We start from the raw sequence: 19,300 nt of genomic DNA on the forward strand, positions 1-19,300 counted from the left end.
GTCTCCTTTTCAATCTTTCTCTTCTTTCTGAGACCGAGTGTCACTCTGTTGCCCAGGCTAGAGTGCTCTGGCGTCAGCTTAGTTCACAGCAACCTCAAACTCCTGGGCTCAAGCGATCCTCCTGCCTCAGCCTCCCGAGTAACTGGGACTACAGGTGCTCACCACTACGCCCGGCTAATTTTTTGTTTCTATTTTTAGTTGGCCAGCTAATTTTTTCTGCTTTTAGTAGACAGGGGTGGGGTGGTCTTACTCTTGGTCAGGCTGGTCTCCAACTCCTTCCCTCAAGGGATCCTCCTGCCTTGGCCTCCCAGAGTGCTGGGATTACAGGTGTGAGCCACCGCGCCTGCCCGGCCGCCCTCAATCAATGAGTTAAATAGACGCCCTCAATCAATGAGTTAATAGACTTACGTAAGATTTTTGCTTTGAAGACATCCATTTTTTTTCAACATGTTTATCTGGAAGTAAAAATCCTTATCTGGGAGTAAAAAACCTCATAGAAGTTCCCCTTCTTCACAACTATTAACGAAAGAACAAGTCGCGAATTTACACTTTAATGGCCAACCTTTAGGGGCGAGGAGCAAAGTCCCAGGGGGAAAGGGAGACATTTTTGAAGAAACAATAGCAGTCCTGACACAAGGACAGACTAAATTCGGGGGACACAGTGCTGATCAAATGCCAAGGGAAGCAGAATCTGGTTTTTTTCACCTTCTCTTTGCTTTTCTCCACAATTTTCAGGGATGTTTAGAAGCTCGACAGTCGAGGCCGCGCCTATTTCATTGGCTCCAAATGGCAGGGAAACCTAATTTTTATTCTATACCCCGAGTCCCCTACCCTCGTACAGTCTCTTCTTCTCGCCTTCTCTCTTACATGCTTTCCCACTTAGTCTTCACCCTCAGCAGATAATCTGAAATGACTGTTTTATCCGATTGCCATATTGACAAGGTTGCCTTATGGCGACCTTGACAGCCATCTGGGTGGGAGGCCTGAGCCGGGGCGGTAGTCTGCGAAGGGGAAACCTTCAGAAGGCTGTGAGGAGGCGCCACGAAGACGGGGCGACCACGCAGCTCCACTGAGCGTGGAGCTCTCTGAAAGATTGACAGGTAGTGCACCAACTGTCTTTGCCAGAGCAACCTACGCCGCATCGCGAGATTTGGATGCTTATCCGAAGGGGGAGGCAAAGGCGCCTCTCTGAATGGGGGATGGGAACATCTGTGGCGCAATCATTGCGCGAGATTGGCCTACTGTCGCTGGGCTATACTTAGATCTCGCGATGTTTCCGCCCCTCAGATCTGGAACTTGGGGCAGTATCTCGCGAGAGCCCGTGCTGCGGGCTCTGTGAAGCCCCGTGTGTTTGTGTGTGTGTATGTGTGTTGGTGAATGTGAGTACGGGGAAGTAGCGGCCGCCATTTCAAGGAGCTTGCCGACGCTGTCGCAGGGGTGGATCCTGAGCTGCCGAAGCCGCCGTCCTGCTCTCCCGCGCGGGCTCCTCTAATCCCATTGTTTCTTTTAGATTCGCTCGGGCCTAGCCGCCCTCGGAGCCCGATATTCGGGCTGGGCGGTACCGCGGCCTGGGCCTAGGGGCTTAACAGTAGCAACAGCAACAGCGGCAGCAGCAGTCGTCGCGGTCCCTTGTTGAATACGAGCACCACAGGCACCCGAAAGCCCGCACAGGTACGAGTGCGTCGGGTACACGCATATTATGAGAGCTTTTCCGAGGTTTGGTTTTCTTCTGGGTTGAGGGGCTCTCCTGGTGGTCTTCAGCGACTTGGGGTGGGGGTTTCTCGGGAAATCGGCATTATTTCGGTTACCGCACTTTTCTGTCCCGCTCTGATAGCGTCGGGATTCTTGGGGTGGTAAGGACCCGGGAGAGGGCTCGGCAGATGGCGACCCATCTCCTTCCGGGCCTGGGCCGGCCCCGACCTCCCAACATGGCGCCAGTGAAACGCTGCCTTGGCACACAACCCCTCCCAACGGAGGGAGTTTCCCTTTGCCCCTAAGATGGCAGCGCGGGTTTTTCGCGGAAGGAGGCTCTGTCGCTCGAGTCGCCCAGTTTGTTTTTGGAGTTCGTAGCAGGCTTTTTAAAATCGGACGTTGAAGTCTCCATTTTCGTATGTTCGGTGTAAGGGGCGTTTCGGATTTACCTAGACAAGCCAAGCTTGCTAAAGTGTGTGCCACTTTAGTTATTATCGGGTTTTTGAAGGTTTTTCTGAAGTTTTGGAGTGGGTCGGCTCAGAAAAAATGAAGCAGAATTGAAACATACTTACAGAATTATCTCGTTCTTTTTCTAGGCGTTTAGAGAAAATGGCAGACGATATTGATATTGAAGCAATGCTTGAGGCCCCTTACAAGAAGGTGAGAAAAAACATGTCGGTGAGGTTTACATATTTCTTAATTTAGCATTATTCACGAAACTACTGCTGAAATGTAAACTAACCTCCCCGGAGCCCTCTTGATTTATCTTATCAGAGATGCATTACGTGTAACTTACAAAAGTAAATATATGCTATTGATGTAATAATATTGTGCAGTAGTTTCACTTCAGCGTGATGAATAAATGCCCATCTATCTCTCTTTGTAGACTTGCCTAACGATATCTCACCTCTACTCCCATGAATTCACCTTTGATTCCAGTGTGAACTGTCAATCATAAGGTAGTAATTGAGTGACTTATCGCTGTACCGTGGTCCCCTAGGTAAAATGACTCAACTAAGAATTACCAGCTCCAGTTTGGTATAGCAAAAAGGTGAATGTAGTGGTTTGGGAAATAGCAGGGGTCCAAGAATAACAAAGCATAACCAGTCTGGCAAGTAAATCTTGTAATAAGTCTTATAAGAAGAAATGGGTGAGATTTTAAAATTTATATATGTATATATACACACACGACTGGTGATAGTGAATCTTCAAACAGGCAGGTGGCGATCTGCTCAGTTAATAATTACTGAAATTCTTGGATCCCTGAATAGAATTTAAAAGAAAAAACAACAGAAGAGGCAGTATTACAGCTGTATTACAGCTTAGAGTCACTTGATAACTGTTTTACTGTTCTCCATTTTTTATTGTTAATTAGGCCCTGCCATAGTATTTCACGCTAAAAACTACAACGGAATTATTTTGGCTAATAATATAGTCTTTGACCCATTTCAGTGTCACAGTAAAAGTAAACTGTCTTTTCATTCTTTGACCAGTTGGTGGTGAAAATAGCAGTATGCATGCATTATCACTGGTGTCACAAACTGTAAGCTTTGTTAAGTTAGCAGTTATACTCCTATAGCTGATGTGATCAAACTTTAAACATTGCTCTAAATCTTTTAAAAATAATACATTTGTTTTGGATTGTATAGCACGACCATGTGGTACCAATTTGGATGAATTCTTGATAGCTTTAAATAGTGTATGTAGTTTTGTAATGCTTAGACTCTTGAAGAGCTACTTTCTGTTTTGTTAAGATTCTTGTGTCTTAGTTTAACATGGATGTAATTCCATGTAAACAGGTATGGAAGTAGGAAATGTTTAGGCTGGACTGGTGGATTATTAATTGACTTTCTTGGGTTCTTGGGAGTCAACATTACTAAAGCAGTGTGAATCCCTGTTTGCTTCAGGGCGAGATGTGTGACAGAGGTGGCATCAAGCTCTTACAGTCCCAACCCTCCAACGGAAATGGGCGAAGATCTCAGGAATGGCATCGGTCACAGGAAATCGATAGTGGCTGGCTGCTAGCATGGCCACTTGGGGCTTAGGCAGAAATAGAGCCATGGTACTGACCAAAAGGGACCATAGAACATGGAATAAAACTCAAACAGGACTTCATTCATGTTTTGTAGAAATCATATTTAACCACTTCAACATTGTAAATCTGGATAACTTAATATCTAAACTGTATAAGAAAGTAAAATTTAACATGTTAATATGGAGAGATTTTAATTTTTGTATCTTGATGACTTAATTGTAAGTAACAAAGTGGTTAAACACATACCCATCTGAATTTTTTTATAGCCTTCCATGTTAAACTATAAATAAATAATTAGTTTTAAAATTGTTTTGTATTTTCTTATTCCTGTTCCCTTTACCCTTTGACAACTTGAAATGTTACCACTTCGCCCTCATGATGTTCTTCTATCAACCCTGCTTAGGATGAGAACAAGTTGAGCAGTGCTAACGGCCATGAAGAACGTAGCAAAAAGTAAGTTTTAAGAAGGGGCTTTGGGGGGAGGGATGATTCTGTTATTGAGATCTTAAGTTGTGTTCCTGTTGCTAAAGCATCAAACTAAGGTTCTCTTTTAAGCTTTTCTTTGCCTCTTTTAGAAAATTGGTTCTTTGCTTTTTGGGACAAGAAACTCTTTGACTTTTGGCCTAGATTTCAGGATTCAGATTTCAAAGACCTTCTGGGCACCTTCCCCTCCATGTCCATCCTGACAGTATGGCTAAGAGTTCCTGTATTAAAGCTTGTCTTTTGTTTTAAATTTGTTAACTTTTGCTTAATATTTGGTGTTACTGATAAATCGATCATATCCATTGAACTTAAAAGGGAAAAGAGTTCAATCAGAAAAGATAATGAGCAGGCCATGGAAAGTATTGTTTGCCCCAAATCACTGAAGGAGTCAAAGCTGTGAATTATTTCTGCTGCTGGCTGCTTAAAGGCCCTCTTTGTAGTAATGCAATAACACAAGTACTTCTTGAATATGGCTTTCATTGTCTTAGGCCTTTTAAAACTCTAGTAGACTTAATAGTGAGAATGGCATTTTTGGAAATTATGAATATTTATACAATTTATTTGGGTTATGTGAGTAACCCATAATAGGAACACTGCTACAGACTAGTGCAGGAAACAGTATACAAAAAATCTTAATAGTTAAAACCAGATCCATTTAATAAGATTGGATCTTGGCAGTTCTTGAAATTTCCTTTCTGCTGTAAGGTTAGGTCATGTGGTCATGTTATAAGCATTAAATTGTTTCATTAGCCTACGTTTATGATGACATATTAAAACATTTTGTCGAGTTTATGACCCCATTATACATAATGGAAAATGATGCTGAAATTGCCATTTATTTGGTTCTTTTTGGTTCTTTTCCTCCTGAGAACTAAAGTGTTTCATAACAACTACCTCCATCATCACTACAAGTATATTAGGTTGATATTATTTCTTAAAATAGATGAGAAAATTTTGGATTGGATTATTCAGGGTCTGCTAAGCCAATATTTTATTCTTATAGTTACCCTAAAATGGTATGGTAGTAATGGATTAAATGATTTGATTTGTAGAACATGTCCTACTTTGTTCTGATACATGGTTGAGTGGGAGTCAGTTATAGTTCCTCACTAATCACAAGTTGATGTGGGGATCAGAAGGGGTTTATTCTTGAATTGTGGTCTGAGGCAACCAACCAGTCATTGCAGGGTTTAATGTCATCTGAATTTAGACCTTTAACCAAAGTAATGGTTTACTAGTGTTTCTATTTTGCAATTTTGTAATTAAAAGAAAACCCTGGAAGTGAAATCCACATAAATTGACATAAATTATCCAATCTAGGCCTAGTGGCTATGTAAAGATTTCACAAGTTCCAAAAGGATGTGGACATAAACTTTTGGGTGCAGACCTTCTTTATTGTACCATTCTCTGATACTGCTTCTTGCCACCTAAAGTCATTTCCATTTTATACATTTATATCTCGCATCTAACCTCATTAAGGTTACCAAGGAAATAGAGCATCAGGCTCTCCATGTGTGATCTTTAGTGGCATTTATCTAAAGAGTCCTATGGGACTTAATAGAAGAATGGACAATTTTCTTTAATTGGCCATAGGATCCTTTGTTTAAGGGAAGACCCTTTCAAAACACTTCATCTAGTAATCTTTTAAAATGTACAAAGTATTTCTTTGTCATACTTCTCATTCTCAATTTTAGCTAATTATATAAATGGCCCCCTGGCTCAATCATGAACTTCTCACCCATTTTTCTGAAAGAACTTTATCTTTCAAATTAATTTGAAAGTTACCTAGAAGAAAATTTTTTATTTATGGATAGATATAAAACACCTGTGCTTTAGTATAAATTAAGTTTCTTAACCAAAGAAGGTGCCATGTTGCAGTTTTCATCTTAAAATGTCATTGCCTTAAGGGTAATTACATACTGAGATAAGATTTGTAAGGTAGTAAGAACATGCACATTCTCAGAAATAGAGTTGACTAAATTTTTTTAATAATTCTGATTCTCAACACACATGCTTCACTGTATCCCACTAGTAGAAAAAGAAAGTTTAATGGTAAAACAAATTGGTTATCAATTAGCCTACTTCTGAAGAGCTATAACCCTGAGTTTGGCAAGACCTCAAAGTATGTCTCTTTAAGTATCTGAGCTTGCCCTCATGGGAATATCATTTGTCAGCATAACCAGTTTTGCAAAGTCTGAACCAGCATCCATTCCGTTAAGCTCTTTAGAGAATTACTAAAAAAATTAATAATAGTAAAATGACACAGTTGAAATATATTGGCTACTGTGGTGTGGATTATAAATTTTGGAATAAATGACTTTTCTATTTTTTTTCTTATTTTCCAGAGTACTTTGCATTTAAAATTTAGATCTTCTTACATGGAAGAGGTCAAATCCAGTTATAGCAAAACACCTTTACAGCAGAGGCCATATAACCAAAAAGTCCAAAGGCCCAGCCCAGTGGACCATTTACTTCAATGATGTTCAGTACAAAATCCACTGCCACTAAAGACTTTGGAAAGTCCCTTTTAAGTTGTAACAGGATTTGACTATTAGTGTGGATTATGATAACCCTTCTTTTGTTAACTTAAATGCCCTTTGAAGCTGGAATTTGTTATAGAGAAGTATACTGGTTTCTTGCACCCTTATATTTTTCTCTGGGCTTTTGTGCAGATTATATTTTCTGAATGTTTTAGTATGTTGCTGTCTTTTTACCTGTCTGGGGTTGCCTTCAGATGTGGGTGGGCACTTACAAAATGTCCTAGGAAGGCCTTAAGTTAAAATTAGCCCTCCAATTTTCAAATTTTTTCTTTTGGCAGAATAAGTTTTGAGGCCTTTGAGAGGTAAAGAAAGAGGTTGACTGCCTCTCTGCTATGGGCCATTTATGAGCAGAGCAAAAACTTTGTCTTTTTTTGTGGGGGATGGAGTTACCTCTTACCTTGTCCCCTAATTGAAATGATTATATTTAGGACTTTTGGTTTTAGCTATATCACACAATTCTTTAGTTAGAATAGTGTCACAGAGATCGTCAGGTTTTTCAGGCAATAAATTTGGAATGTTATCTGTTGCCCTTCTGGGCATTGCTTTGATGACTTCTATATAAATAATGAGTGTAGCCTAATTTTCTGTCATGTGCTACTTAGCATATACATTTCTGACAGTCAGGTGGATTATCTTGAAATTTTAGACAAAGTTTCTGCCTCCTTGGAAAGCTCTACATCTCCTTGTGATTGGAGTGTGGGTTTCAAGATTCCAGAAGGTGGGTGTCTTCATTTTCTATTTTCAATGCACTCTAAGATGACCTGCTTACAGGTTCTGAGGCAAACATCAGTTGCTCTTGTGCTGTAATATTGCTTTGATAAGGACTAAACAGTTAATTAAATTTCCAAATAATGATGTAGAGTTGTCAAATGTTTAATCTTTAATTCACTACAAATTCACATTTTAGTGGAATAAATTTATTTTGAAATGTCTTTCAATTTATATTGAAATATCTGAAGGCACCTCTAAAATTTGGGTGATGACATGGAGGTACAGATTGTAAGATTTAATTATGAAATGAGTGAGTGGTATACTGTAAGGAATACAGAAATGAACAGAAAGAAATGACTGGCTTTTTTTACCTTTCAGAGTTTGAGATTTTATAAAGATTTATGAAGTTAAGGTTGATCCTTGGTTTTGGTTGCACCTCACAGGCTTGTATAAACTGGCTTAAAAATGGCATACTCTATTTTCTGGTATATTCATTATAACTTGAAATAGAAAGTATTTGAAACGATCACATTAAAGTGTAGGAGTGTCAAAATGTATTTTGCTGCATTAATTCTTAGCGTCCTTTTTCATTACTTATAATTTTGCCCACAAAAACCAAAATGTTGGAGTCTTTGTGGCCCTATGCAAGTAGATTTCCATGTGTAAATTGGGTCAAAACTTTATTATTTAAGGTAAATTAGTGTACTTGAAGAGAATTTTATATAAGAATCCATACTAGTACTTAAATGCGAACATAGTCTCTTGTAACATTGATTTATGAATGTATCTTGTGGGTTACAGTAATGTTTGTTGGCCTACTATATGATAGCCAAACTTTATTTGATTTGTACTTGTCAACAAATCGTGTTTCTTGTTAAAGCTGTAGCTGACTCTCAGGAGGTCATTGCAGTTCCTGCTAAAGGATGTTGTCTCTTGACTGCTGATTTTCAGTAATACAAGTCAAGATGGGGTCTTGTTTACCATACCTATGAATTTTTTTTCTTTAAGTATGATTACATATCATTGTATGATAGAAATAGCAGAGTAAATTTACAAAAGGATAAGAAAAATTCTGACCATTAAAGGTACTATGTTTTGGTGGGTTCTTAAACCAACAAGATAATGGAGAATTTTTTTCTTCTCAGGAGGAAAAAAAGCAAAAGCAGAAGTCGTAGTCATGAACGAAAGAGAAGCAAAAGTAAGGAACGGAAGCGAAGTAGAGATAGAGAAAGGAAAAAGAGTAAAAGCCGTGAAAGGAAGAGAAGTAGAAGCAAAGAAAGGAGACGGAGCCGCTCAAGAAGTCGAGATCGCAGGTTCAGAGGCCGCTACAGAAGTCCATAGTATGTAACTATAATTATGATGATTTTGGTTTGAGGGTTGTTCTCTCAATATTCAGTTAGTAATTTAACTTGAGGGATTTGAATTGTGAAAATTTATTTTTCAAAGACTGGTTAAAAAGTATTAAATTAAGTATATTGGCATTGGAGACTATTAAAGTGAAAATATGGTGTGCGCACAAATACGTAAAACTTTTGTTTTACTAGGCATACAGCTTCTTTTTTGTTACTCTGTCTAAAAGTATTTTAATTGTATGCCAATCCAAATGAGGCTAAAGCACCAGAGTGTTTGGAAAAAAGGATGATATGGTACTTCCAAAACTTGAGAATGCTTAGCAATGTGTATGAGCTGTCACAATATTCCTTACTAAATATATATTTACTTAAAGTTTTAAAATTCAGATGAATACTAAGTTATAAATGTGTAATTAACAGTAAGTAAAAAAAAAAAAAAACCTTATCTGTGTGGCTGTTTTCAGCTGAAATGACAGACCATTTGTGAATTTGTTGTGTATGTGCCTTGATAAGTTTTTGGCTTCATCACACATTTGTATTTAAGGTTCTTTAAAAAGATACTCTAAGCCAAAAGTGCTTTGAGGATTAAATCACTGTAGACATTTGGATGTTGGTATTTATAAATTGGAAATATACAGTCATTAAACAACTCTACCATATTAGTGGCTTTGGAAAGAGACTGTCTACAATTTTAAGGAAGGATTGAATCCAGCAGTCCTTTAATGCTTTGTAATCTTTCCTCTTAATAAGAACACTATTGTAGATTACGTGGGATATATTAAAAGTAATACTTTTAAGAGTAACACTTATACTTTAAAATTTGAATGGTTGAGGGTGGGATTCAAAGACAAACCTGAATTGTAGCCTTGGCTCTTTCACTTGGGTGGGTTACTTAACTCTCTGAGCTTTTGTTTTCTTTTAAGGAGATAACAGCTTGCAGATAAGCTATTAATGAGTAATGAATGAGATTTAAATCATTCAGAATACTTGTATTCATGAAGTGTTCTGGTACGATACAAAGCCATTTGCAGTTAGTAAATTCTAATTCTGGCTCTTTTATCTTTAAAATAAAAAGAACCGAACTTCATGGTTTCTAGGTTCCTCCTAGCTGCTTGCTTTATAAACTTTTTAAGAGCAGAAAATGGGACCACAATGCTCTTTTAATTCTGAATGCTATACAGTATTAGAAAATTTGCTTTTATCCAATTTATCAAGATTTAATGCATTCTTAAAATGGGGTTATGCTAACCATCTTTTTAGCAGGATGAACTAAATGGAGGGGGGATTACCTTAATAAATTCAGAATTGTTATTTTTGTTGCATGATGAATACTTAACGTCTGCCTGTGATACTGATTTGACTTTAGTTAAAAATGACTTAGTTCTTGTGTTGGGTTTCAGGTGATTTTTAACTAGAGAGGCTGTAACTGAGACTGTTTTATAATTAAAGGAGAAAGAAAGTAGGTTACAGTTACTTAAGAACTTTAATTTATCTAGTAAATATATATTCTGTTAACACTATTACTCTGAATTACGAAGGACTGATTTAATATAAAAGTGTTTTGTGTGGAACTGCTTGGATGTTGTAGGTAGGCATAGTGTCCACAAAAACTAATCCAAATGTGTGGATCATGGGTCACTAGACATTCATTTCATTTTGCTTTTCTCGAGGAATAGAATAACAGGATGAGCACTAGGGGACATTGGCTGGTCCCTTTAAGTTAGCCTGGTCTTTAAGAAGGAACAGAACTACTGGTATTACAGCATAGTTACCTTTGTGAAGTGTTTGAAAACACTCCTTTAATTATGTCAATTCCTCAAAAAATTTTTCTGAAGACATGGTGAATTATTACCTTCACATCTTCACTATGGAATAGTTTGCCACAAAGAACTGAAGTATAATGTGACAAATATCCTGTCACACAGTCTAAGAATTACTGTAAAACGGGGGAAAAAATCTGAATTGCATGACTATGTAAAGAATTCCCTTTATTTTTTAAAAGAAGCCCTTCAGACAAGAAGACATGAATAGTGTATATATACATGTGGATGTTCACATGTAGTCATGAGAAAGGATCCGGAAAGATGCAGACCAAGTTGTTTACCATGGTTAATGCTGGTGTGAGGGAAATTCAGAGGGATTTATTTTTACTTTCATATATGTATGTGTTTTTTTTACATCTGAGAAATGTATTTATAAATATGTAATTTAAAAATTTATAGACAAAATGAGTGTGTTTTCAGAATCTAAAAATTTTGAGGCTGTAACCTTTGGTCTTGGCACCTCTCAGTGGTCCAGGATGGATAAATAAAAGGGCAACTTGCCTGAGATAGAGTTCAAAGAAAATTTAAGTCTTTTTGTTTCCTCTTCATAATTGAGGTGGAAAAGAAGCAGCCTCAACAATGTTAAACTTGCTGGAGAGCGCATGAACGCGATCTTAGCAAGACCCTAAACCTGTAACTAGTGTAATTTTGTGTTTCCTTTTTAGCTCCGGACCAAAATTTAACAGTGCCATCCGAGGAAAGATTGGGTTGCCTCATAGCATCAAATTAAGGTTTTTAAACATACTTCTGAATTGTTTAAATTGTTTTTCAAGGAACTAATGTGGTGTACATGTTTGGATAACTTCTGGAACTTTTTAACTTTGCAGCAGACGGCGTTCCCGAAGCAAAAGCCCATTCAGAAAAGACAAGAGTCCTGTGAGGTAGCTGTTTGTCCCTATTTTTTTTATTCTTTAAAGCTTTTAGCTTTTATAAAGCTTTTGTGTAACTAATGCTACTGCTAAATTTAGTGGTATTTAGTAATTTGGACTATATTTAATCATTTGCTTCCTTTTGCAGCACTATTACTTTTATTTTATTTTTTTTTTTTGAGACAGAGTCTCACTGTGTTGCCCGGGCTAGAGTGCCGTGGCGTCATCCTAGATCACAGCAACCTCAAACTCCTGGGCTCAAGTGATCCTCCTGCCTTAGCCTCCCGAGTAGCTGGAACTACAGGCATGCGCCACCATGCCCGGCTAATTTTTTCTATATATTTTTAGTTGTCTGATTAATTTCTTTCTAATTTATAGTAGAGACGGGGTCTCTCTTTTGCTCAGGCTGGTCTCGAACTCCTGAGCTCAAACAATCCGCCCGCTTTGGCCTCCCAGAGAGCTAGGATTACAGGCGTGAGCCACCGTGCCCGGCCAGCGCTATTACTTTTAAATGAATGGATTTCTACTGAGTTTTCAATAGCTTTCATTTTATTTTCATATAATTTAAAAAGGTCAAAAACTTACCATTTTAATGATGCTCGTGATCTTGTAAATTTTAAAAATTAATTATTTTGAAATTACTTTTGATTGACCCAATTATAAATATTTATGGAGTACTTTGTGATATTTTGATACATGTATATATAGTGTATTGATCAAATGGGGGCAGTTAGCATATCCAAGTCAAACATTTATCATTTCCTTGTGTTGGGAACATTGTAGCTATGGAAAAATTTAAATAGATTTGACTTACTTGCCTTTGGAATTAATAAATAATGAGTTTCATAAATAAATAGTCTTGTGGAAAAGTAGTTGTAACAATCATAAGTTTTACCGTTTGGCTCTCTTTCCTAAGAAAATGTATTTTGTCTCAAGTCTTACTGAATGGAATTGCTTTTAATATTACTCTTAAGGTTTTGAATGTTTTGTGGATTATTTTACTCCTAAATGAACATAAAATCCCAAAATTAAAAAAAAAATTAACAAAGACCGTAAGATGTATGTGTTCAGTCTACCATTTTGGTTCAAGGAATATTTTGTCATATGGTAGCATTGTTCTTTACTCACATTTCTGGCTTCCCTTAAAAGAGAACATCTTACAACTTTGTGCTTGTTCTATTATTTGATGTATTCTAGTTGTACTGTAGAATTTAGGATTTGATGAAAATCTTATTGATTTTTTTTTTTTTTTTTTGAGACAAGGTCTCACCCTGTTGCCCTGGCTGGAGTGTGGTGGCATCAGCTTAGCTCACAGCAACCTCAAACTCCTGGGCTCAAGCGATTCTCCTGCCTCAGCCTCCCGAGTAGCTGGGACTACAGGCATGCGCCACCATGCCCGGCTAATTTTTTGTATATATTTTTAGTTGTCCAATTAATTTCTTTCTAATTTTAGTAGAGACAGAGTCTTGCTGTTGCTCAGCCTGGTTTCGAACTCCTGAGCTCAAACAATCCGCCCGCCTCGGCCTCCCAGAGTGCTAGGATTACAGGCGTGAGCCACCGCGCCCGGCCACGAAAAATCTTTTGATTTTAAAGGCTCCCTTTGTAAAAAAAAAAAAAAAATATTAGGTAGAGTGATTCTGTCACCTAAAAGTACTTCCTGAGAATGTTCAGAAAATGAACAAGAGTTGTGTTTAGGCTTACATCATTAAGGATTAACTTAAAACCTTAACTTAAGTGATATTTTTAAAAAAATAATATTAGTAGATGCTTTTATTAATAAAATTAATGAAAATTAAATTTTATCTGATGTGCTCTTTTAGTTTTCTCCCTTATTGGAATACTCAAGTTACTTCTGTTAAGTTTAGAAGTAGTATACCCTGTCTTTTAGACTTTTTAAAAAATAAATAAATTGAATCCCACCTAAAAAATAACCTGTTCTGAATATTTTATTTGGTTATGGTTAGTATCCCTGTATTCTTTAACCATCAAAAAACATGAATTCAGATGTTAAATTTGCAGAGTCATAGTAAGACTGATGTAATTCAGATAAGCAACCGTCTCACTCTTCTGTATGTCTGTATCAATTTGTAAAATAGAATTTTGGGAATCATTTGGGGTTTTACTTTTAAGTTTATCATTTATGATTATCAAACTTAATTTCGTTTTATGGTTTTGTTGTGGGCAGACATCCATTAAACTGATTTTTGACCAATCTGGCATTTGTAACTGGTCAGGGGATATTTTGTATGACTATTGTTAAATTGTCAGGCTTTTGATTGGCCCTTTATGTAGATAAATTAACCTTTTGGAGATTGCAAGACCAATGGACTTTTGTCCTGAGTCCATGTAAGATGTGATTATAAGAAACCTTTAGTAAACTTGATCTTTCTTTTGGAGGAATTGTGTCACATTGAATTGCTTTATGGATATTTCATATAACTAGATCTTAGTGAAAATGGTTTTGGGATTGTGACAGACTAGTTTTGTCGGATTATTCATTTTACTGGAAATGTTTAAAAATTGTTTTAAAAGAATAAGTTAGAGAATTAATTCTGTATTATTTACTCCTGTTAGGGAGCCTATTGATAATCTAACTCCCGAGGAAAGAGATGCAAGGACAGTTTTCTGCATGCAGCTGGCAGCAAGAATTCGACCAAGGGATTTGGAAGAGTTTTTCTCTACAGTAGGAAAGGTAATCTTTTCCTGATTGGGGAGGGCAACAAGGTAAAAATTGGAAACAACATTTTAGGAGTTGTTACTACACTAGATAAAAATGAGAAGACATCTATACACCAGATCTTTGATTTAGTACAATTTGTTGTAACGTTTCCATCATCTAGAAGTTAATAGCGTTGGAGTTGATTGTTAGCACATTTGTGAGAAGATAGAGATCATAGAAATTGTCCTACAAATTTGCTTTTTTTATTAAAAAAATTTTTTTAGGCTGGTAAAGTGAATCAGTAAAAATTTTAATGGCTTTGTCCTTTGTTGCACCATTGTTTCCTCTTGTCTCTTTTTGAAATAATAAATATATAGAGCTTAGAGTGGATGGTTGTACAAATAGAACTCTGTGTTAAGTATGTGTTTTCTTTTTAGGTTCGAGATGTAAGGATGATTTCTGATAGAAATTCAAGACGTTCCAAAGGAATAGCTTATGTGGAGTTTGTTGATGTTAGCTCAGTGCCTCTAGCAATAGGATTGACTGGCCAACGAGTTTTAGGAGTGCCAATCATAGTACAGGCATCACAGGTAATTTTTTTCTTGGTTAAGAATTTGGTTATTGATTGGACTGGTATGTTGCTGTACTGTCATGTGCTTTGTGTACATTAATCACCACTCATTACATTGAGTCAGATGTTCTTAGGACCGTTTTTGTCTTTTACCTTGCCTTGATTACTTTGATATATGGTGTCCTCAATACCATCCTGTTATTTATATTAAAATAAATGGTATCCTGGAGAACATTTAGGAGATTAGAAAAAATAAATACTTACAAATGTCTATTTCATGAAAAAGACTTGAACTTGGTTTAGAATTTTATTGATTTGCAATGCTTTATTAGTAAGGTATAGAAACATGTAAGAAGAGAAACATTAAAGTTTTCTCCATTCAAATGGAATAATTTTCACATTTTTAATGCATTTTTTTCCCTGTTAATGTGCTTATTATGTAATACTTTGTCTCAGACTCCTGACCTTGAGCGATCCTCCCGCCTCAGCCTCCCAGAGTGCTAGGCTTACAGGCGTGAGCTGCTGCACCCGGCGTATACTTTGTGTATTAAGAGTAGTTCGAACAATTATCAGTTCTATCATTTCTTGAAAGTGAGATGTTGCAATCTAATTTGGAGAATATTTTCTGTTCAACATTTCCAAATTATGATTTATTTCCACTTTGCTGATAACACCGCAATTGTTAAGTATTGTCTTCGGGAAAATGAAATTAGCATTAATATTTCAGTTCTTTTGGATATGGAGAAATTAGAATGTATCGTTCTGTTATATGAAAATATCCTTAAGATTCTTGATCAGTACTCATTTGTATTAAGAAACAACTGATTTCTGTCACTAATTAACAACCCTTTTTTTTTTTTTTTTACAATGGCAAATGTGGTATTTAAAGAATATGTTGAGCAATACAAAGTACAAAAGTCATATTGGTTGTTTCTCAAACCACTGAAATACTCTTTAATGCCTTCTAAATAATCTGGTTACTTAATCAAACTTATTTTGTGTAATTTTATAAAGTAGTACACAAGTTTTATAACCAGATATGACTTAAAATTCTAGTTTCATTGCTAACCAAGCTGTATGTAACCTTGACCGAACTCTGTGCTACCTTTACTTTTATAATCTCTAAAAGAGGATAATAGGTTCCACTTTACATTTAGAAGTACTTAATATTGAGCATCCTGTGATTATATGTAAACCGAAAAGGAAAATAGTCTTTTTTGCCGAAATCATCTCCTGGGGTGAAGGAATACAAATATAATAATAGTTGGGTGTGGATTGCCACACACTAAGGGTTGAGAAAGCTGCAAATTAAATGAGGCTTTTGATTTATGTAATGTTAACCCCTTGTAGAGCAGTATTAATCAACATGCCCCAGTTTGTTAGAAGAAAATGAGCTTGTGTTAGAATGTAAATTGACAACTTTCCTTGTTGAATGAATGTCTTGGTTATGGACAAAATTACAGCTGAATGCAATGATTTGCTTCATGATAGTTTGATCTATTTTCTGGTATATTTCCCTTATTTCATCACCAATTGGCAACAGTTTTTGAATGATAGCCAGTTGGTGTACTGATCTCAAGGATATGTTAGTTTCCCAGCCTCAGCAACATAGTGAGACCCTATTTCTACAAAGAAAGGAAAAAAGTCAGCCCAGTGTGTGGGGTGCACACCTGCAGCTACTTGGGAGGCTGAGGCAAGAGGATTGCTTGAGCTCAGCCTAGGAGTTTGAGGTTGTAGTGAGCTATGATACCACTGCACTCTAGCCTGGGTGACAGAGGCGACCGTGCCTTTAAAAAGTTAGCTTTAATAAATATTGAATGTGTTTAACAATTTCAAGAAGCAGTCTTGTTTTCCATATTTTATATCTCCGATATCAGAATGCATCTTAAGAATGATGTCATAGGCTGGGCATGGTGGCTCATGCCTGTAACCTCAGCACTTTGAGAGGCCAGGAGTTCAAGACTAGCCTGAACAGCGTAGCAAGACACCCCACCCCCCGCCGCCACACACAAAACAAAAAAAAAATTAGCCAGCTCGGACAACGTAGCAAGACCCAATAACCAAAAAAATGAAACAGCATTCTAAAATTGATTTTCTTGTTGTGAAATATAAATAATATAAAATTGATGATTTTAACCATTTTTAAGTGTACAAATCAGTTCCATTAATTACATTCACAATGTTGTACAATCATCACACTATCTATCTCTAAAAATTCTCACTATCGTATAGATAACCATCATGCTCCTTTTCCCCGTGGTCCTTGGTAAGCTCTAATCTACCTTCTGTCTCTATGGATTTGCCAATTCTAGATGCCTCATGTTAGTGGATTCATACAGTACTTATCCTTTTAGTGGCTGAGTTATTCACTTAACGTAATATTTTCATCTCTCAAATCTTTGACATCAGTTGTCATTAAGCAGACCTAAGTTGTCAATGGGGTTTAGTCTGTTTAAACTGAATTTGTATTAGTGCTGTGTGATGTGCATGTTGTCTTATCTTGCAGGCAGAAAAAAACAGAGCCGCAGCAATGGCAAACAATTTACAAAAGGGAAGTGCTGGACCTATGAGGCTTTATGTGGGCTCATTACACTTTAACATAACTGAAGATATGCTTCGGGGGATCTTTGAGCCTTTTGGAAGGGTAAGTCCAAGTTCTTCAATCAGTCTTTAGTAGGTTGTTTGTCTGACTATAATTACTTAATGATTTCTGTGTATGTGTTTGTCTTCTTTCAAAAGATAAATATTAAGAGAGGAGGATTTGGTTCTGTGAGATTTTTGTGAGAACTCAGATTTATATAGGTCACCTGATAGAAGGTATTTGAAGATAATCAGTTAATGTTATGTATAATACAACAGTGAAATACATTGTGAATATTAGAGTCATTTTAAAAATGAACATCGGAAAAAAATAGTGTACTGTACACTTGGAGCAAGAATTTCATTGGATTTATTGGAAGCTTTTTTTCTTACATTTTAGGGGTATATAGAGATGCTTTTCTTAATTCTTAATTTCTTTAATTAAAGAATTAAAATGATTATGAGTGCTTTAGATGTTTTATTTTAGAATAAATACTAATGGTAGGCTGCACTCTGATTTAAAAGATTGTGTGGACATAAATCTTGATTCTTGCTGTACCTTACCTACTGCTAGTTTACAAATTGGCCTTGGATATGTTTTTTATAACATTTTTTCACCATCCCACGCAACTCTTTTATTTTTTTTAAAGTTTCATTTGTACAAATTTATTGAGTACAGTTGTAATTTTGTTACCTTCAGGGCTTTTAGTATATCCATCATCCAAATAACATACATTGTACCCATTAAGTAATTTCTCATCATCCACCCCCCCCCATCAACCAGTTTATTAAACTGCTTAAGTGTCAGTAACATGCAAATTAGGATGCTGGGATTGTGGGTGTTTTATTTATTGGACATACTCAGTGCACAAATCATAATTGTTCAGGTTGCACAATCAGAACATGAATAAGCCAAAATGAAATACAATATATATGGGTGTTTTAATTTTTCATGCTTTCTCTGTATGGATAGCGTAATTGGAACTTTATGACATAATTTACAAACCGTAAAAATCACCCATTAAAAGTTAACAATTTAGTGGCTTTTAGTATATTCATAGAGTTTTGCAATTATCACCACACCCAGTGCTGTTTTTAGTTATTCTGACATTCTTTACAGTTTACTGTGTCTGGTATAGTTAAGAATTAATGATCGTGTTTTTAGTACAATGCAGAAGAAATGTGTTGATGGTGATTCTAACCCCCAATAGTATTTTACAGAGGACTTCTGGTTTTTAGTAATTTGTTTTTGAGGTAAAAGATAATCTTAGTTCAAAATCATAGTTTTTTTCCTGTTCCCCAGTGTATATATAACTTCTTGTTTGGGAAATTTCTAGACCTTTAGAAGATTTTTTTGGAAAGAGGGATTGTAATAAATTTTTAATTTTTTTTTTTTTTTTTTTATGGGGCGGAGATTTTTCTGGGTTTTTGGAACTGTATCTCAAGGAATAAAATACCGTTGTCCCTTCTTTTTGACTTATATAATAATGATGCTTTTCAATTTTAGATTGAAAGTATCCAGCTTATGATGGACAGTGAAACAGGTCGATCTAAAGGATATGGGTTTATTACTGTAAGTAATTACCATGATTAACATGACTTAAAATTTTTTTGATCTAAAGAGTGTAATGTGCACCACCCAAAGGATGGACATTCTTGAAACTCAGACTTGAGGGGGGACAGGGGGGCAAGGGCAACATACGTAACTAAACATCTGTACCCCCATAATATACTGAAATAAAAAAAATTTTTTTTTGCTCTAAAGAGCATAGTGAATCTATATTGGTTACTGATTGTGGGGAGGAGGCATGGTTAATATTTTCAAGTGGTTTAAATTAGCTTGCAGAATGTAGCTATTTTTTTAATAAGCAGTAAGTGTCCACCAAATCTGAAAATTTATTAGACTATGATCCTGGTGTCCTGTACTGTATCTAATGTTTATGTATGGCCATTTTGATTAGCCAGCTCTTCATATTAATGTAATT

The 19,300-nt window shown here is 36.3% G+C and overlaps 1 protein-coding gene across 2 annotated transcripts in view; it reads left to right on the forward strand.

The window, feature by feature from the left end:
- The first annotated feature begins 1,285 nt into the window (after window positions 1–1,285).
- The window catches only part of RBM39 (RNA binding motif protein 39), a 30,160-nt gene continuing 12,145 nt past the window's right edge, over window positions 1,286–19,300 (forward strand). For both annotated transcript variants that reach the window (XM_012665821.1, XM_012665822.1), the window contains exons 1-10: window positions 1,286–1,671; window positions 2,289–2,352; window positions 4,131–4,180; window positions 8,607–8,801; window positions 11,302–11,367; window positions 11,464–11,517; window positions 14,080–14,197; window positions 14,602–14,754; window positions 17,242–17,379; window positions 18,823–18,888. In XM_012665821.1, the coding sequence (XP_012521275.1) occupies window positions 2,302–2,352; window positions 4,131–4,180; window positions 8,607–8,801; window positions 11,302–11,367; window positions 11,464–11,517; window positions 14,080–14,197; window positions 14,602–14,754; window positions 17,242–17,379; window positions 18,823–18,888 (891 nt within the window). In that variant the 5' untranslated portion in view covers window positions 1,286–1,671; window positions 2,289–2,301. The remainder of the gene's footprint in view (window positions 1,672–2,288; window positions 2,353–4,130; window positions 4,181–8,606; window positions 8,802–11,301; window positions 11,368–11,463; window positions 11,518–14,079; window positions 14,198–14,601; window positions 14,755–17,241; window positions 17,380–18,822; window positions 18,889–19,300) is intronic.

Source organism: Propithecus coquereli, unplaced genomic scaffold, assembly GCF_000956105.1.
Source record: "Propithecus coquereli isolate 6110/MARCELLA unplaced genomic scaffold, Pcoq_1.0 Scaffold122, whole genome shotgun sequence".
Classification (NCBI taxonomy): domain Eukaryota; kingdom Metazoa; phylum Chordata; class Mammalia; order Primates; family Indriidae; genus Propithecus; species Propithecus coquereli.